Source organism: Salmo salar, chromosome ssa04 (assembly GCF_905237065.1).
Source record: "Salmo salar chromosome ssa04, Ssal_v3.1, whole genome shotgun sequence".
NCBI classification, from domain to species: Eukaryota; Metazoa; Chordata; class Actinopteri; order Salmoniformes; family Salmonidae; genus Salmo; species Salmo salar.
In genome coordinates this window covers 23,243,788-23,264,832 of record NC_059445.1, presented here as the reverse complement: position 1 = coordinate 23,264,832, position 21,045 = coordinate 23,243,788, and the positions used below count along the sequence as shown (strand labels likewise).

At 43.1% G+C, this 21,045-nt stretch overlaps 1 protein-coding gene across 1 annotated transcript in view; it reads left to right on the top strand.

Moving 5' to 3' along the window:
• The first annotated feature begins 1,146 nt into the window (after positions 1 to 1,146).
• LOC106602553 (pericentriolar material 1 protein) overlaps positions 1,147 to 21,045 on the top strand; it is a 38,064-nt gene continuing 18,165 nt past the window's right edge. Inside the window, exons 1-11 of the mRNA XM_045716664.1 lie at positions 1,147 to 1,342; positions 4,502 to 4,625; positions 5,433 to 5,684; positions 11,989 to 12,312; positions 12,978 to 13,157; positions 13,879 to 13,998; positions 14,436 to 14,616; positions 14,751 to 14,860; positions 17,131 to 17,413; positions 17,714 to 17,906; positions 20,544 to 20,750. Of these exons, the coding sequence (XP_045572620.1) occupies positions 4,521 to 4,625; positions 5,433 to 5,684; positions 11,989 to 12,312; positions 12,978 to 13,157; positions 13,879 to 13,998; positions 14,436 to 14,616; positions 14,751 to 14,860; positions 17,131 to 17,413; positions 17,714 to 17,906; positions 20,544 to 20,750 (1,955 nt within the window). The 5' untranslated portion in view covers positions 1,147 to 1,342; positions 4,502 to 4,520. The remainder of the gene's footprint in view (positions 1,343 to 4,501; positions 4,626 to 5,432; positions 5,685 to 11,988; positions 12,313 to 12,977; positions 13,158 to 13,878; positions 13,999 to 14,435; positions 14,617 to 14,750; positions 14,861 to 17,130; positions 17,414 to 17,713; positions 17,907 to 20,543; positions 20,751 to 21,045) is intronic.

Sequence of the window (21,045 nt, the reverse complement as noted above, 5' to 3'; positions counted from 1 at the left end):
TAGACTGTTCCTCACCCTGAAAGTGGTCTATGGGCCAAAATAAACTGTAATCCATGGTTCAGTTTTCTTTAAACAACCACTACAAACTTCATCTAACCTTAGCAGTGGTGTAAAGTAAGTCGTTTTTTGGGGGTCTCTGTACCTTACGTTACTTTTAACTTCACTACATTCCCAAATAAAAGTATTTCTCCATACATTTTCACTGACACCCAAAGGTACTCGTTACATTTTGAATGCTTAGCAGGACAGGAAAATTGTCTAATTCACACACGAACCAAGAGAACATCTCTTGTCATCTCTACTGCCTCTGATCTGGCGGTCTCACTAAACAAACACCTGCTTCCTTTGTAAATGATGTCTGGGTGTTGGAGCATACCCCTGGCTATCCGTAAATAAAATAAAAACTAGTAAATGATGCCGTCTGGTTTGCTTTAGTCCCAACAACGAATATTCCAAATCAAAACTCGCCTACACCGATGTATGCTCGCCTCCAATTCTACTTTTGGGCTGTCGTCTTCTTTTGTGTTTATCATCGGATGACGAGCATCTAGCTGTATGGAGTTGTAGCAAAGAGTGCAGTTGTAAATTGGTGGTCGGGTACATCATTCTGTAATCTTAAACAGATTTTGCGGTGTTTTTTTTATACTCTTTTTTTTATACTCTTCAGTCTCAATGTATTATTAATATAGATTATAGGGAAGAAAAAGAATGTATGTGTCTGTGCGTGGCAAACTTTCAGCTCAGATGATAAGGGTAGGTTCTATTGATTCACAAAGGGGCCTGTTTGTTTATCATATAATTACAGCTTGTAACAGTTTGAATATTTACACATTTCCATGACACTAGTGTGAGTGAATACTGTGGCCAATTTGATTTAATTGAATTAAACTTGATCTGTTCAAAATTAAACTTTTAGGCAAAACACTGACATTCTTGCAACGTAATGTACCATTATTTAACCATCCGAGGGCCCAAATAGTACCTTATTCAATAGGGGTGCCATTGCCTGTACATTTGTCCAAAAATATTGTACACACAATTACAGTCACTTTGATATATACTCCTTAGATCTGTGTGTGTGTGTGCATTTGAGGAAAAACATAACAGTATTGAGAATGAGGTTCTCTTGTGCAAGTAGCACTACTATTTTATATCACTCCGCCTCCTTGAACAGGGAATATAATGGCTGACACTGGGCCGATAAGCGTACATTGACTGAGGGAATTCATCAACAACACCGAAACGACTTATTTGTATTTATTGAGAAACCTGCCTTCTCATGGCTCTTAGAATGAGCCGTTGACCATAACGTGTTACGATAATTTCTCAAAAACTCACTGAGGTAATTCATTTCTTTCCACTACTTTTATTAGCCAAGGCAAGTGGCTAGTTCACCACCAGCTAGCTAACTTAGCATCATCACGCAGCTCGCTAGCAAGTTAGCTACCCCATTACCCAAAACAAAACTAGGTTGGTGCTGTATTTTCGAGTAGACATGTATTTAACCAGCTATGTGTACTCATTTTGAAACTGTTATAGCCAACAACAACTAACTAGGTAGCTAGCTATCTTGTCAGGCCGTGAAATCTTGTTTGTTTTTAGTTGGCCAGCTAGCTAAGTTACCTAGATAGGTCACGTTAGCTACTAGCAACATGCCGTTACCTACGCAAGTGCCAGCAAGGTATTGTAAGGTATTCGTAGCTAACTGTAATTCTTACTAGCAAGTGACAGTACTTTCCCCTCCTAATTTTGCTTTGAACATCAATTGTTCAAACTTTCCAAGGGCAGTGAATGCAACAATTTAACGTTAGTTAGCCTTCAACGTATTTTCAATTATCGGAATTTCACCCCCAGTTTTCGCGGGGAAGGTGGGGGGGCTCAAGTGTTACCATGGCGTTCAACTTCACGTTGCCAAACAGTGACAAAGCCAAATGTAAACTAGTTTAGAATTGCATAGCTACATTGGTATCCCAAATGATGAATACGCCGCATCGATTTGTCTTACGTTAGAAGTTCTCAGAGGGGGGGCTAGTTGTTAGTTGTTGCTAGTGATAGTTGGCTCCTGCAAACTCACTGAAGTGGAGGGAATTTCGTAAACTTTACCGGGAATTCTAGCGGTCTACAACGCAGAGGTTTAACGCTAATCCATCTAGACTAAACAGTTCCTTTTGTCGTAAAGTTAGCAAACTACTGTTAGTCAGCAAGAAATCCTTACTCAATCTTCTACCTCTCCAAAAGCAAACCAACCAATTAATAGTGGGTGACTGAATACACCGCACAGGTAACGTTACGTAATCGATAGGTAAGGTAACGTTATTGAAATCGGTAATGTTTATTATTATTGTTCATTATTATGTCATAAATAAGTCACACTGTTTTGTAGCAAACTAGCTATGGTGTTTTGGATTATTTATTAACGTTATGCTTCACATGTTATGGTTTAGTTTACTTTAATACTTGTCATAAGGGAAAGGTCTGTGAATGTTGACTGTTGCTTAGTTGCAGGAACATGTCCCAAACAAGGCACAGTTTCTGGCCGGAGGCTGTTTCTGAACGCAACAAACGCTTCTAGAGTCATGCACTCTGTTAATGTCATAACGGTGTAATAACTACTTTGGAGAAACACCTCTGTATATTGTTTTCCTTGTTTATTTTGACTTGTGTGTGTGTGTCAGGTTTTCCTTTTGGAAAATGTGTCCCAGACAACGTGACCTGAAATATTTTAATTTGCTGTCAATTTGAGAAATGTTCCTGGGCTATAATGTTATGCATTGTGTGTATAACCCATTAGGACGTCCACTCACGGTGCTCAGAATGACAAACATTTTGATTATGGTATCCATCTTAACAGAACACCCAACTCATGTAATGAAGCAGACACTAAAGCATTATTAAAAAAAATGTGCCAAAATGCAATTTGTGGGAAAACAACACCATTACAAACAGCGACCCTGATGCCAGCGGTTCTATATGTGACAGAGATGACAATCTCTGTTAGAAACTTAGGTTGCTAATATAACTGGGATTTGATATGAAAACCAACAGGAGAGATGTTGGTTTAAAGGGTGTATGAGGAAGTATCCACGTTTCTATGGTCAGATTTTTCCTAGGCTGCTTTGTAGCAAGATAAGACATGCCACATAATATGAATGAAAACGTTCAGGTTTCAGACAATTATGTATGTTTTCAAAATGCATACTGCCGCCATCTCACATTGCCAAGTGGTGGGTGACGTGCTGATAGCATGCCTACCGTTACCTTTGTATTTAATGGGAGGCGTGTTGCAATTGCCGGTTGAGAAATAAAAATATTAGATATATTTAATTGTGGCCATCAACACCGTTTTGAACAGGTGACTGCGTTAGAATTGTTGCCCAATGACTGGTCTTACTGTAGTACATGTTTTACTCCAGCAACAACGAGCTGAGGAGCTGCTGCAGCTCCAGCGCTGTCTGACAAGCGATATTCTGCTCAAAATAGGCTCTGTGCGCAGGTAAGAAATGATACATTACAACCAATGTTCCCTCGTTTTTCTTCGTCACTGAGCAAATTTCAGGTCTGCTGAGAACAAATTTTGAAAGTTGTGTAAATTTTGTGCAACTTCCAACGCACTGTTACTCTGAGCACTGAGGTTGTATCTGCTGTAAGTTAGTTTTAACAGTGGCCATGTATGTAGGCAACTGTGGCTATTTGATCATTATGTCGGTCCTGCCAGAGTGGCCTAGCATCAAAAACAATGAAGAAATGCGTCCCATAACATTTTAACATGGAAATAGCTGTTCTCTCTCAGCCTACAGTAGCAACAATGTGTGGTGTTCAATGTAGGATTCCATGAGACTTTTGGGGAAAAAAACATGCAGGGCTTGACAATAACCTCTTTATCAACTTGTCCTTCAGACAAGGTGACTGAAAATGCTGTTTGATGCAAGAAACGACTTTACAAAATAAAATGCATTATTGTCATACCATTATTACAGAGAATCAGAAATGATGCTACCCTCTGCCTATTGGCTACTTAGCTTATTCAAGCCAGTCTCAATTTTATTTTTATACACACATTCATGTTGTTACTCCTGTGGACAGAGTGCATTGGAGGTCGATCGTGATTGGCCGGTTGGTTGGTGACCACTGCTCTAGAAAGTTTAGTAAAGTAATCTGTGAGCTGATATTTCTGCACAGCAGTCCCCAATTTTATTTCCACTAAATTTAACAAAATAACCTAATAGACGATAAGCATGAATGTGAAATGTATTTCCATCAATTAATATAAAGCATTATTTTTGCACTGGGAGGATTTATTTTTTCTTTCTCCTGGTCAATTTGGCTGGCAACAATTTTATCGGCTTCATTTTTTTTATTGTCCTAAAGCCAACAATTACCGGCTAATGGAAAACCTGGTGAGTGTGTAAATTAGTTGTTTACAGTATGCCAGTATGAAAGAGTCTCCAGTCCAAAGCCGTTCTAGAGTGTTGACTGACGATTCATGTCAACGACCCAACAGGTGCGGAGCGGAGGAGGACATGGCGACAGGGGGCTCTCCCTTTGACGACTGTGCAGACGAGCAGGAGCTGCACAACTGGACCGTTACCAACGGCAGCAGCCTGGAGGACAGGCTCAACAACATGGTACAGAGGAGACGAGGGGGACAATGGTTGTGTCCCAAATGGAACCCTATTCCCGATGTAGTACACTACTTTTGACCAGAGCCCTATGGGTCCTGGTCAAACGTAGGGTACTGCTGAATAAGGTGGCATTTGGGACCATTGAGAACGGACACTAAAAAGCTAAATCCTAACTGGAGATTTGCGAAAGTAACAAATCTTTGTGATTGCATAAGTTTGTGGATATATCGCCCCACAGTGGAGGTGTCATAATACCCATAAAGCCTAGAGGTCAAACAGGGAAATGGTTCCAATCATTTTCCCACCATTCATCTACACGAAACACAGTCCTTATTTGACGTGTTTCTAAAAACCCTTATGGGAAAAAAATGTATGTGCAAAAACAATTGGAACTATTTCCCTGTTTGTCCGCTAGGTTTTATGGGTATTATGACTCATACTGTGGTATCTATAGCTTTAGTAAGGATTAATCCCCCTCACTGACTAGCTCTAGAGTCTTTCAATCTACCTACAATGCTGACCGAAGCAAGACATGGATTTGAAATAGTGTATTACAAGTTTATTGTAGTGTGTCCTCTTTGGGTAACCATGATGTGTATTACATAAAACACATGTATATGTGGATATGAGCTTCTGTCCTTTTAAACTCCAGGGTGAAGTTTCCCCCTAGGTAAATGTCAAGGATCAGCTTCCCCCTCCCTCAATCCTAACCTGAACCATTTGTGGGGAGGAAATGCAAAACTGACCCAAGATCAGTGTTTAGGGATGACTTCACCCTACACCCCTTTTGAGCTTCCTGTCCCCCCTCAGGACTGGGGCATTCAGCAGAAGAAGGCCAACCGCTCAACGGAGAAGAACAGGAAGAAATTCTCAGCCGGCGGCGTGGCAGAGAGCCGGCTGACCAATGACATCTCCCCGGAGTCCACACCTGGCACGGGGCGGAGAAGGACAAACACCCCTCATTCCTTCCCCCACGTCAAGTACACCACCCAGATGTCGGTGCCCGATCAGGCTGAGCTGGAACGTCTCCGGCAGAGGATCAACTTCACTGACCTCGATGAGGTGAGAGGATTTTCCCTAGCGTTTTCTGAACTATGCATTTCTTCTTGGCGGATTCATCTGTGATTTGTTGGGGGTTGGTGTATGGGGGGGGGTCATAGTTAATCCAGAAATGTGTAAAGTAGTGATCCACCGATATTACATTTTTGGCCGATACCGATATCCAATATTTTCCATGCCAAAAAAAACAAAACTGATAATAAAAAAAATGTAACCTTTATTTAACTAGGCAAGTCAGTTAAGAACAAATTCTTATTTACTGGCCCATCGCTCTAACCACTAGGCTACCTGACCGATAACTAGGGTTGCAAAATTCCGGTAACTTTCTCAATTCCCAGGTTTTCCAGAAATCCTGGTTGGAAACTCCTGGAATCAGAAGGGAATAAGCCGGAAATCCAGGAATCTTCCAACTGGGATTTCTATGCAACTTGGAAATTGATTTTGCAGCCCAACCGATATTTAAAATTTTAGTGGCATTTTAAGCATTCTAGTATAGTTAAATAGTTATCACGGACACAGCGGTCTAAGGCACTGCATCTCAGTGCAAGAGGCATCACTACAGTCCCTGGTTCAAATCCAGGCTGTATCACATCCAGCAGGTATATTTCACTGGTCATCCCCAAAGCCAACACTTACTTTGGCCGCCTTTCCTTCCAGTTCTCTGCTGCCAATGACTGGAACGAATTGCAAAAGTCACTGAAGCTGGAGACTTACATTTCCCTCACTAACTTTGAGCATCAGCTGTCAGGGCAGCTTACCGATCACTGTACCTGTACACAGTGAATCTGTACATAGCACACCCAACTACCTCATCCCCATATTATTACTTACCCTCTTGCTCTTTTGCACCCCAGTATCTCTACTTGCACATCTATCACTCCAGTGTTAATGCTTAATTGTAATTATTTTGCCTCTATGGCCTATTTATTGCCTACCTCCCTTCTCTTCTACATTTGCACACACTGTATATTGATTTTTTTCCTATTGTGTTATTGGCTGTATGTTTGTTTATGTGTAACTCTGTTGTTTTTGTCGCACTGCTTTGCTTTATCTTGGCCAGGTCGCAGTTGTAAATGAGAACTTGTTTTCAACTGGCCTACCTGGTTCAATAAAGGTGAAATAAAAAATAATAGTTAACATCCGGCCGTGGTTGGGAGTCCTATAGGGCAGCGCACAATTGGCCCAGCATCGTCCGGGTTTGGCCGGGGTAGGCCTTCATTGTAAATAAGAATTTGTTCTTAACTGACTTGCCTAGTTAAATAAAGGTTACACACACCACACTGACCAAAAAGTTATTTTGTTGGCATTTACGTATGTCCCCATTACCAGTAAAACATAATCAAAACCTATTTCTTTCACTTACTTACTTGCTGGGCTGTTTCATTCTCAACCAGGATTTCATCATGCATGTCAAGCAGTGAAGTTTCAGCTCTGTCTGTCCGTGGCCTCTTCCTCGGCGCGCTGTCACCATGTTCGTTTCCATCTTGTCCAGTTGTGTATGTAACATTTCACGTAAACCCTGTTTCTTGTCTGCATCGAAGTAGTGGTCCTTGTACATAGCATCGAGCATGGCGGCGACACCGTAAAGAGAGAATGCCACCGAATCGCTTGTTCACAGCCTGTGTTGGCAGTTTTTATGAGCAGTCGTTTCAATGCCATGTGGTGGTTCACTTCTTTACTATCAAATGAGACAAACTTATCACACAAGTCGGAGTTATACTTAAACTAAATCTTTAATCACTTATTAATAATAGAGCAGTTCAATACAACGCACACATACATAAAGTGAATTGATTGAGTGCTCTACGATAATGATGGCTGGTCGTCGATTCACGGTCAAATGATTCGTTGAGAACCCTGAGATAAAAGTACAAAGGTTATTTTATAGCCAAGACACACCCCTTTTAACCATACATGACGAACAACAGATATATAGAATAGAGGTCAACCGATTATGATTTTTTCAACGCCGATGCCGATTTATTTTTTTGAATTTTTTTTTATTTGTAATAATGACAATTACAACAATACTGAATGAACACTTATTTTAACTTAATATAATACATAAATAAAATCAATTTAGCCTCAAATAAATAATGAAACATGTTCAATTTGGTTTAAATAATGCAAAAACAAAGTGTTGGAGAAGAAAGTAAAAGTGCAATATGTGCCATGTAAGAAAGCTAACGTTTTAACATTTAACATTACATTTAAGTCATTTAGCAGACGCTCTTATCCAGAGCGACTTACAAATTGGTGCATTCACCTTATAATATCCAGTGGAACAACCACTTTACAATAGTGCATCTAAATCTTTTACGGAGGGGTTAGAAGGATTACTTTATCCTATCCCAGGTATTCCTTAAAGAGGTGGGGTTTCAGGTGTCTCCGGAAGGTGGTGATTGACTCCGCTGTCCTGGCGTCGTGAGGGAGCTTGTTCCACCATTGGGGTGCCAGAGCGGGAACTGTGCTTCCTCAGAGGTAGGGAGGCGAGCAGGCCAGAGGTGGATGAACGCAGTGCCCTTGTTTGGGTGTAGGGCCTGATCAGAGCCTGAAGGTACGGAGGTGCCGTTCCCCTCACAGCTCCGTAGGCAAGCACCATGGTCTTGTAGCGGATGCGAGCTTCGACTGGAAGCCAGTGGAGAGAGCGGAGGAGCGGGGTGACGTGAGAGAACTTGGGAAGGTTGAACACCAGACGGGCTGCGGCGTTCTGGATGAGTTGTAGGGGTTTAATGGCACAGGCAGGGAGCCCAGCCAACAACGAGTTGCAGTAATCCAGACGGGAGATGACAAGTGCCTGGATTAGGACCTGCGCCGCTTCCTGTGTGAGGCAGGGTCGTACTCTGCGAATGTTGTAGAGCATGAACCTACAGGATCGGGTCACCGCCTTGATGTTAGAGTTTTAAGTGCCTTGCTCAGAACATGGGAACATATGAAAGCTGGTGGTTCCTTTTAACATGAATCTTCAATATTCCCAGGTAAGAAGTTTTAGGTTGTAGTTATTATAGGAATTATAAGACTATTTCTCTCTATACGATTTGTATTTCATATACCTTTGACTATTGGATGTTCTTATAGGCACTTTAGTATTGCCAGTGTAACAGTATAGCTTCCGTCCCTCTCCTCGCTCCTACCTGGGCTCGAACCAGGAACACATCGACAACAGCCACCCTCGAAGCAGCGTTACCCATGTAGAGCAAGGGGAACAACTACTCCAAGTCTCAGAGCGAGTGACGTTTGAAACGCTATTAGCGCGCACCCGCTAACTAGCTAGCCATTTCACATCGGTTACACCAGCCTACCGTAAATTCCGGACTATAAGCCGCAACTTTTTTCCCAGGCTTTGAACCTCGCGGCTTAAACAATGACGCGGCTAATATATGGATTTTTCCCGCTTTAAATTTTTTTTTCTCCAAAAAAACACATTCTGTGACGTGCTCAGTTTTTTGGCGGCATGAAGCTTTCATTAGACCAATGAAATTGCCGAACGGGTTAAGGTCAAAGAACTATTTTTGTTTACTGTTTAGATTAAATCGAGCGCTCTCAAACTTCCCATCATTCTGATTACGGTAGTCATTTTGTCACCCTCATCATGGCAAAGACACGGAGAAATGCATATGATGCAGCTTTCAAGTTGAAGGCGATTGATCTGGCTGTTGGAAAAGGAAATAGAGCTGCTGCACATGAGCTTGGTCTTAATGAGTCGATGATAAGACATTGGAAACAGCAGCGTGAGGAATTGACTCAGCGCAAAAAGACAACTAAAGCTTACTGCTAATTTTATTTATTTTTGTTACAAGCCGTGTTTCGTTAAAGCCTGTGTAAAGTTCATTTGTTTCAATGTACCGGTAGGCACCTGCAGCTTATAGACATGTGCGGCTTATTTATGTTCAAAATAATATATATTTTTTTAATTCAGTGGGTGCGGCTTATATTCAGGTGCGCTTAATAGTCCGGAAATTACGGTAATCTTGGGAGTTGACAGGCTTGAAGTCATAAACAGTGCAATGCATTGCGAAGAGCTGCTGGCAAAACGCACGAAAGTGCTGTTTGAATGAATGCTTACGAGCCTGCTGGTGCCTACCACCGCTCAGTCAGACTGCTCTAACAAATCATAGACTTAATTATAATATAATAAACACACAGAAATACAAGCCTTAGGTCATTAATATGGTCGAATCTGGAAACTATCATCTCGAAAACAAAATGTTTTTTTTCAGTGAAATACGGAACCGGTCCGTATTTTATCTAACGGGTGGCATCCCTAAGTCTAAATATTCCTGTTACATTGCACAACCTTCAATGGTATGTCATAATTACGTAAAATTCTGGCAAATTAGTTTGCAACGAGCCAGGCAATGAACGCAAGAGCAGTGACACAATTTCATGTTAGCAGGCAATATTAACTAAATATGCAGGTTTAAAAAATATATACTTGTGTATTGATTTTAAAGAAAGGCATTGATGTTTATGGTTAGGTACATTGGTGCAACGACTGCTTTTTTCGCAAATACGCTTGTTAAATCATCACCATTTGTTGAAGTAGGCTGTGATTTGATGAGAAATTAACAGGCACCGCATCGATTATATGCAACGCAGGACACGTTAAACTAGTAATATCATCAACCATGTGTAGTTAACTAGTGATTATGTTAAGATTGATAGTTTTTTTTATAAGGTATGTTTAATGCTAGCTAGCAACTTACCTTGGCTTCTTGCTGCCCTCGCGTAACAGGTAGTCAGCCTGTCATGCAGGCTCCTCGTGGAGTGCAATGTATGGCAGGTGGTTAGAGCGTTGGACTAGTAACCAGAAGGTTGCAAAAACGAATCCCCGAGTCCCCCCTGAACAAGTCAGTTAACCCCCGTTCCTAGGCCGTCATTGTAAATAAGAATGTGTTCTTAATCTGACTTGCCTAGTTTAAAAAAAACGAAGAAAAACGGCAAATCGGTGGCCAAAAATACCGGTTACCGATTGTTATGAAAACTTGAAATCGGCCCTAATTTATCGGCCATTCCGATTTAAATCGGTCGACCTCTAATATAGAATGGGTCACAAGGTTAAGATTTGTATGAAAGCTACTGTTTGCTATGTATTATAGGTATCTGCTGTGTCAACAGTTTTCATTGTATAGACCAGTTTCTGGCCCTCCGACTCCAAACTGGAACCATCTCTCCCTGGTACGGTATAGAACAAAAACATTAACTCATGCTCTGGAATGCTCTTTAGGTTTTATCAACCAAAATACATCGTAAATCTTCTCTGTCAGTGTTATCTCCCAGAGGCCCATCCTCAGAACACACACACAATAGTTAAGAATACTCTATTCTGTCGAATAAAACAACCATTTGATGCAATAAAAGTATTATAACATAATCTTGCAATTTTGCTCTCACAGCCATGACGGAGGGTATCACGTCTACTGCAGGCGCAGTTGATGAGCTTATTTCTCGAGTCAGTTGTTCGAATGGAGCTAGCTAGTGTGTTCATGTTTCAAACATGTTCTCACATGCCGTTGAAATGGCAGCAGCGGTATGACAACCAGCATTTTCATGAGCATGCAATACGACTTTCCTCAGTACGAAATCCTCAACGACCCATTGTGATGTCAGACTCGGCATGCTCATGAGGCTGATATCGCAGGTCCATATGTCAGTTGTGAAGCTAATAGCAGTGACGCTATTAGTGTGTAACTCCGGTAGGGCAACGTCTGATATCTAGCGCACTTGGTATTGTGTATGGGTGCTCGACCAGTCAGCAAAAGCCAACCTCACCCACAACAGAGAACTGTTGATTGTCAAGGGCAATGAATTCCATTATCTTACCGTTAATGGATTTTGCCTTTGAGTTGTCTCGCTTAAATTTTCTTAGTCTTTCAAATGACTGCTCGACTTGTTGACTGCTCGATCCACACGGCTAGGTTAGGAATGCTGTGTTGCACGTGTAGCGCAAAATTTGACGTGGCGTCATTGTCATGTACCTACGTTATATAGGTATGCATGTCAGCTTTGACATCGGCGTTAAACTAGACATCGGGCCGATACCGATGTTGGCATTTTTAGCTCATATTGGCTGATTCCGATATGTTCACTGACAATATCGTTCATCCTTAGTGTAAAGTTCACCAAAGATGTTGTGGAAGGGTACCGTTCTTGTTAAAAACGCACACTTTTCTTGTCTTTAGGAATGTGAATAGTCTTTCCAGCTTTATATATCGCAGAGGTTCTGCTACGTTGTTCTGTTTCATAGTACTGTAATATAGACTGGAAGCCAGGTTATGACACACCCCTCGCTCTCTTTTTTTCCCAGAGGAGCGTCGGCAGTGACTCCCAGGGCCGCGTCACAGCAGCCAACAACCAGCGAGAGCTGGCGGCGGAAAACAAAAAGCCCTTCAAATTCCTGCCGCTGCACGTCAACACCAACAAGAGCCGGGAGATGCCCTCAGCTTCGGCCCCCGCAACCCCCTCCGTTGCCGCCACAGCCAAGAAGCAGAGCCCTGGCCTGGGTCTCAGGGATGCGTTCACCCCCTCCCTGCCCACCAATGACACCCCCAGGCTAGGTAGAGGGGCCGAGAGAGGGCTCCTTCCCCCTAGGGAGGATGGGAGAGGAGAGCTCAGCATCGACAGTAGCCAGGTAGGCAACGTCTAGGCACTTGGGATTACTGAAGGAGTATGGCATTTTAGGACTTGTATTTTAGACTAAACACAGACAGTATATGTTTTGTTTGATCAACTACTTATTGCACAATGCAAATGATTGAAGTTTGTAGTTTCAATACTTAGTTAAAATAGAACAGACACAGGACAATGCATACGATAAAAGTAGTTTAGTTGTGGGTAAATTTGTCCTACTCAGTAACCCATTTTGGACAAATCTATATAAATAGCATACCTTGAAACAGCGTTTTCACCATTCAAGTATGCTTGCACTGAACTGATCTTCCTGTACTGTCTGCAAACGATCACATGGCGTGCTGTGTTCTCGCTCCTGTAAGAAAATAAATGGTAGAACAAGGATGGGAGCCTAGGTGAGCAAGATGACGATGAAACCAGTGTGTATTGAGGGCAATTTTAAAATATGCCACCACTGCAGGTTCCCAAGTGAGTTCTGCCCTCGTTTAGCTCAGTCTGCAGTGAGTGGCCTGGTATCTGCGCTCTCACACACTATTTCTCTGTCTCGCTCTCTCTATCATTTACACTCACAGACCTGCACGCACACATGCTCTCTCTCTGTTGTCACACTATCTCCTACACACCCTGTCCCTCACACACCCTCACACTCTCTGGTGTCCCTGTCAGGTGGTGAGCAAGCTGGTTCAGATCCGGGAGTACATCGGCAAGGCCAGCTCCATGAGGGATGACCTGGTGGAGAAGAAGGACATCCCGGCCAACGTGGAGCGCCTCACCCACCTCATCGCCCACCTCAAGGAGCAGGAGAGGTCCTACCTCCGCTTCCTGCAGAAGATGCTGGTAAGTACAGTACGTTGGCTTATCCCGGCTTTCTCACTGTCTCTCTATGTCTTTGTTTTTCTCCTTTCGCTCGCTTTGGCTTGATCTGTCGCTATTTTTTATTTTTTTTCTCTTTTGGTCCATCTCTCTTTCCATCCTTCTGTCATTTAAGGATGAAAGGGGCTGCTTTCGAAATACACTTTTTTTTTTAAAAAAAAATTTTTTCAGTTCACTTTTTCTATGGTATTGATAGTAAAAACAAACTACGGTAGCCTTCTTGGGCTTTTGCCTGTTAAAGAAGCCTGCAGTCCACTGCTTCTTTCTCACATTGCTGTTGATAGTTCAAGTTGTTGTGTTTGGTAACTTTTCACTGCACCCTGGTCATGTATTTTTTTAATGCCAAGACAGTCGTGTATCTTGTTCCATTTGGCAGACAAACCTAGGACATGACACGCATTGCTTCTGAACTGCTGGATGGCACATGTCATTTGATCTTGCTATCAATATTATATAGGTTACCCCCCTCTGGCATTTATGTAAGTAATTATCACCAGTCCTTCTATTTTCATTATTGTATACTAACTTTTTCTCACTCCAACCACTGTTCAAGTATTACATTGAAAGGGAAGGAAACGCTTGAGGAGACCTGGTTTCCCTAGCCACTACACAGTCAGTATTGGTCGGGCCAAAGAGGGAGCCCGTGCTTGCATTCCGTCCCTACTATCTTCCTGACCGCCCCCCTCTTCTGTAGGCGAGGGAGAACGAGGAGGACGAGGCGGGAACACTGGACTCGGCCGTGGGTTCAGGCTCATTGCCAGAGAGCGCCTCCCTCAACATGGAGGTGCGCTCCTCGGACGCCTCCAATGCCACCGTGAGTAGCCCTTCCTCTAATTCTGACAGCCCCTCCTGCTCCAGCTAGTTTTTTTTTATTTTTTACTATTATTATTATTATTATTATTATTTTTTTTACTATTATTTATTATTTGTTTTTGTAGTAGAGGAGTTTGGATTGGTCACAAACGAGATCATCTGATACGCTGACTAGGGATATGCATCACAATCTCTACCAGATAGTAAGACGTTGCTTCTAGAAGTAGTCACCCAAGCAGACCGAGGCTAACCTTATTGCCCGCCATCCCTCCCTCTCGTCATTCCTTGCTCTCCCTCCCCCTCTCCATCCTTCCCTCCCTCCTTCTCTCCATCCCCCTTCCATTGCCGGTGTAACACCAGGAAGTCTGCGTGGTCAGCATCTGACGCACAAGCAGTTTTGTTTTTTCTAATGTGTGTGTGTGTGTTTGCTTCCAACAGGGCCGTGTTGCAGGCCGCAGTGAACAGAAGGAGGAGCTGGAGAACTTGAGGAAGCAGCACGAGCTCCTGAAGAAGATGCTGGAGCAGCAGGAGCAGCTCAGGGCTCTACGGGGGCGCCAGGCAGCACTACTGACCATGCAGCACAGTTCCCAGCACGCCTCCCACACCATGGCTGACACCGGTGAGACACGGGCCGTATAGAGAGAGCGTATGCAAAGGAGCACACACTGACTGGACACACAGCGCACATGCAGAGCAGGTAGCTACACACACACACACGTAACCTTTTTCATTTGGTGTGTGTGTGTGTTCCAGTGCCGACAGAGACCACAGGCAGTGTGTCAGGGCTGAGCATCACCTCGGAGCTGAACGATGAGCTGAATGACCTCATTCAGCGCTTCCACAACCAGCTGCACGACTCCCAGGTACCAGCAACATACAATACCGGGTCGTATGAATTAGGGCACACCGTAGCCAAAAGTATTAGCGTTTTCTTCTGTCTGATGCCTAATGAGTACAACCCTGGCAAACATCAAAAGGTAGCACTTTACGCCACAGGCTGACGTGGTAATAGCAAGGTATTGTTACTGGAGGTCGACCGATTAATCGGAATGGCCGATTTAGTTAAGGCCGATTTCAAGTTTTCATAACAATCGGTGATCGGCATTTTTGGACACCGATCATGGCCGATTACATTGCACTCCACGAGGAGACTGCGTGGCAGGCTGACTACCTGTTATGCGAGTGCAGCAAGGAGCCAAGGTAAGTTTCTAGCTAGCATTTAACTTATCTTATATAAAACAATCAATCTTAACATAATCACTAGTTAACTACACATGGTTGATGATATTACTAGTTTATTTAGCTTGTCCTGCGTTGCATATAATCGATGCGGTGCCTGTTAATTTATCATTGAATCTTAGCCTACTTTGCCAAACGGGTGATTTAACAAGCACATTCTTAAAATCAGTACACAAGTATATATTTTTAAACCTGCATATTTAGTTAATATTGCCTGCTAACATGAATTTATTTTATCTAGGGAAATTGTGTCACTTCTCTTGCGTCCTGTGCAACAGAGTCGGGGTATATGCAGCATTTTGGGCCGCCTGGCTCGTTGCAAACTGTGAAGACTATTTCTTCCTAACAAAGACAGCCTACTTCGCCAAACGGGGGATGATTTAACAAAAGCGCATTTGCGAAAAAGCACAATCGTTGCACGAATGTACCTAACCATAAACATCAATGCCTTTCTTAAAATCAATACACAGAAGTGTATTTTTTTAAACGTGCATATTTAGTTAAAAGAAATTCATGTTAACAGGCTATATTAAACTAGGGAAGTTGTGTCACTTCTCTTGCATTCATTGTACGCAGAGTCTGGGTAAATGCAACAGTTTGGGCCGCCTGGCTCGTTGCGAACTAATTTGCCAGAATTTTACGTAATTATGACATAACATTGAAGGTTGTGCAATGTAACAGGAATATTTAGACTTATGGATGCCACCCGTTAGATAAAATACCGAACGTTTCCGTATTTCACTGAAAGAGTAAACGTTTTATTTTCGAAATGATAGTTTCCGGATTTGACCATATTAATGACCTAAGGCTCGTATTTCTGTGTGTTATTATGTTATAATTAAGTCTATGATTTGATAGAGCAGTCTGACTGAGCGGTGGTAGGCAGCAGCACGCTCGTAAGCACTCATTCAAACAGCACTTTCGTGCGTTTGCCAGCAGCTGTTTATGACTTCAAGCCTATCAACTCCCGAGATTAGGCTGGTGTAACCGATGTGAAATGACTAGCTAGTTTGCGGGGTGCACACTAATAGCGTTTCAAATGTCACTCGCTCTGAGACTAGTTGTTCCCCTTGCTCTGCAAGTGCCGCGGCTTTTGTGGAGCGATGGGTAACGCTGCTTCGAGGCTGGCTGTTTTCGATGTGTTCCTGGTTCGAGCCCAGGTAGGGGCGAGGAGAGGGACGGAAGCTATACTGTTACACTGGCAATACTATAGTGCCTATAAGAACATCCAATAGTCAAAGGTATATGAAATACAAATGGTATAGAGAAATAGTCCTATAATAAACCTTAACCTAAAACTTCTTACCTGGGAATATTGAAGATTCATGTTAAAAGGAACCACCAGCTTTCATATGTTCTGAGCAAGGAACTTAAACGTTAGCTTTTTTACATGGCACATATTGCACTTTTACTTTCTTCTCCAACACTTTGTTTTTGGATTATTTAAACCAAATTGAACATGTTTCGTTATTTATTTGAGGCTAAATTGATTTGATTGATGATAGAGTTAAAATAAGTGTTCATTCAGTGTTGTTGTAATTGTCATTATTACAAATAAATAAATCAAGAAAAAAAGGCAGATTTTAATCGGTATCGGCTTTTTTTGGTCCTCCAATAATCGGGATCAGCATTAAAAAATCATAATCGGCTGACCTCTAATTGTTACCCCTCTATTACATACGTGGTGTATAACCCTGTAACTAGAATGATTACATTTAAATGAAGGGATAACTGGGCAAAATTAAGTCTTCATGTTGAGTAATTAGAACTTGTTACCATGTTATTGTCACTTTATCCCGTGTGGTAATGTAAAGTGCTACCCATCAAAGTAATATATGCTGAGTTGTTTGTGTTCGTGCACCTACTAACATCCTGTGTGCCTTTCCTTCCTCAGACCAAGGCAGCAGTCCCAGACAACCGCAGACAAGCCGCGAGCCTCTCCCGGGAAGTCTGCCGCTCTCGCTCCTCCCAGCCTTCCCCTCCTCCCCGCTCTGCAGCCTCCTCCTTCCTCCGCCCCCCCCCCCTCACCTGCCTGACCTCCATCACCCCTACGTCGGCCTCGGCGGCGAGCGCCAAGCTGACCAAGCTGCAGGAGCTGCAGGACAAGAAGCAGACCATGGACAAGATCCTGCAGGAGCTGCACTCGCTCCGCGACCAGACCCTCAACAACAACTCCTGTAAGTTATGGTTTGTCTCTAACTGACTAGGAGTAGGTTAACACCGTCAGGGATGGAGGCCTGGAGGGGGGGGAAGTTATATTTAATTTTTTTGCTTATTTGAACACCCGCAACTGCCATTTCCTGCAATCTAGAGCAAAACGTTGCCTTCGATCATAACAAACTGCCAGACATGTTTTCTGTTTCTTTTGTGGCGCAGCTCCCATCTTACGTTCTTTGGGGAGAACCCTGGTGCATATGATAGAAGCTTGTTCATTTGCTGTCGTGCATGTGTGAGTGATGTGTGGGTTGGTCCATCAGGTCGCAGCGCCAGTGTGTCCCTGTCCTCTCAGCATAGCCTGGCTCTGGGCGCGGGCCCCTCCTCGGACCACCCATCTGCCCTGTACAGAGAGCCCAACGGGGCCTCAGCCATAAGACGGGACGCCTCCACCTACCACCCCTCCACACACACCCAGCAACCCCAGCATGAGGACGCCCCAGCTGACAAACTCCGGTACTAAACTCAAACTATTATTATGATCAGTGCACATCACACCACAGTTGTATTCATGGGGCAACAAAAGGAAGAAAACTGACAAACGCAGAGGGACTTCCTGGACTTGCCCAAATCAAGTTTTATTGGTTGCATACACATATTTAGCAGATGTTATTGCGGATGTAGCGAAATGCTTGTGTGGCTCCAACAGTGCAGTAACATAAAAAAAATAACAATACGCACAAATCTCTAAAAGAATGTGAATGTATAAATATATGGACGAGCAATGTCCGGAGTGTATGTATGTATGTATGTATGTATGTACACTACCGTTCAAAAGTTTGGGGTCACTTATACATTTCCTTGTTTTGAAAGAAAAGCATATTTTGTTTTGACAAAAAATAGGCTTTTCTTTCAAAAACTAGGAAATGTAGAAGTGACCACAAACTTTTGAAGGGTGGTGTATGTGTACAGTGCATTCGGAAAGTGTTCAGACCCCTTGACTTTTCCACATTTTGCTACCTTACAGCAGTATTGTAAAAGGGATTAAATAGTTTTCCCCCCTCATCAATCTACACAGAATACCCCATAATTAATTACAACGGGAAAAAAGCGTTTTTTAGACATTTTTGCAAATGTATTAAAAATATTACATTTACTTAAGTATTCAGGTCTTTTACTTAGTACTTTGTAATCACTGCCAAAGCGGCTTCAACAGCCTCGAGTTTTCTTGGGCATGACGCTACAAGCTTGGCACACTTGTTTTTGGGGAGATTCTCGCATTCTTCTCTGCAGATCTTCTCAAGCTCTGTCAGGTTGGATGGGAAGTGTCGCTGCACAGTTATTTTCAGGTCTCTCTAGAGATCTTCGAGCGGGTTCAAGTCCGGTCACTGGCTGGGCCACTCAAAGACATTCAGAGATTTGTCTCAAAGCCGCTCCTGTGTTGTCTTGGCTGTGTGCTTGTTGTTGTCCTGTTGGAAAGTGAACCTTCGCCTCAGTCTGAGGTCCTGAGCTCTCTGGAGCAGGTTTTCATCAAGCTTCTCTCTGTACTTTGCTCTGTTCAGCTTTCCCTTGATCCTGGCTAGTCTCCCAGTCCCTGCCTCTGGAAAAACATCCCCACAGCATGATGCTGCCACCACCATGCTTCATCGTAGGGATGGTGCCAGGTTTCCTCCAGACATGACGCTTGGCATTCAGGCCAAAGAGTTCAAGCTTGGTTTCATCAGACCAGAGAATCTTGTTTATCATGGTCTGAGAGTCTTTAGGTGCCTTTTGGCAAACTCCCAGCGTGCTGTCATGTGCCTTTTTTTACTGAGGAGTGACTTCCGTCTGGCCACTCTAACATAAAGGCCTGATTTGATGGATTGCTGCAGAGATGGTTGTCCTTCTGACAGGTTCTCACCATCTCCACAGAGGAACTCTAGAGATCTGGCAGAGTGACCATCGGCTTCTTGGTCACCTCCCTGACCAAGGCCCTTCTCCCCCTATTTCTCAGTTTGGTCGGGCGGCCAGCTCTAGGAAGAGTCTTGGTGGTTCCTAGCTTCTTCCATTTTTAAGAATGAAGGAGGCCACTGTTCATGGGGACCTTCAATGCTGCAGACATATTTTGGTACCCTTCCCCAGATCTCTGCCTCGACATAATCCTGTGTCGGAGCTCTACTGGCAATTCCTTTCGACCTCATAGCTTGCTTTTTGCTCTGACAACTGTGGGACCTTATATAGACAGGTGTGTGTGTGCCTTTCCAAATCATGTCCAATCAATTGAATTTACCACAAGTGGACTCCAAGTTGTAGAAACATCTCAAGGATGATCAATGTAAACAGGATGCACCTGAGCTCAATTTTGAGTCTCAGCAAAAGGTCTGAATACTTATGTAAATTATGTGTTGTGTATAGATTGAGTAGTTTTTTTTTTTTGTATTTAGTACATTTTACAATAAGACTAACGTATCAAAATGTGGAAAAAGTCAAGTGGTCTGAATACTTTCCGAATGCACTGTATGTGATGGGATGTATAGACATTGTGGATAGAATATTTAGTATATCTGTAGGATCGAATATATATTCTGGAATAGTTGAATAGGATGGCATTGACTAGAATACAGTATATAAATCTGAAATGAGTAAAACAGTATGGAAACCTTATTAAAGTGACCAGTGTTCCATGTCTATTGGGACTACCTGGACTTGTGCCCTAATGAATACAACCCAGTGTCGATGGAGCAAAGGAGACGAGAAGAGGGAACCAACTCAGACTATTAGCATGCACCCTTTGTATCTCTCTGATACCGGCAGCTGAAGATCCATACTGCACTGTTCCTTCAGACAAACTCTGCCATCCATCACCTTTTATCCCTCTTATTCATTCATTAGTCGGAGCAACAATAGATCCAATTAGTCAAGTGTCTCTCCTTCATTGATTTCAGTTGTCCATGTATCAACCTTGGTCTCTTTCCCACATTCCATTTCTCCCCATTCATTCCCCCACATTCTCTCTGAAATCTAACTCAAAAGAAAGACTTGTAGTGCTTTCAATTCTTGAGGTGGGGTGCACACTTTGGGCAGAAGGCCAATCCAATGCTTTTAAATCCTTGAGGTGGAGACTTTTAAAACAGAATCGGGCCATTTTAAAACAGAATCCCCCTCCCACCACAGGAAGCTGAAGGAGGTGCACAAGCGTCTGAACGAGCTGCGTGAGCTGGTGCAGTACTACGAGCAGACATCGGACATGATGGTGGACACGGTCAACGAGAACGTGAAGGAGGAGGAGGAGGAGGCGGAGACTGAGGAGGATGGCTCCATGCTGGAGACCATGTTCGACTCGGAGCAGGAAAACCGCCGGCCCCCCATCACAAACATCAGGTACTTGAGGGACACAGACGGAGTAGGGTGAAGTCATTATTACTCCTCATTAGAGATGTTTATTAGTGTGCCTTGTCCATTTCTGTTACTAAGCATCATTCAAACCGGCAACCACTGACAGTAACTGGTTAGCTTCAAACCAAGCATATAATCTGTTCCCTTCATGTGCCCCACATTACCAGGTCTTTATTGTAAAAGATAGCCAGGCAAGTCATTGAGAACAAACTAAGAAATATTATTACGGTTCAGATTAATACAATTCCCAAGGGTAAATCATGGCAGAGTGAAATTGAGT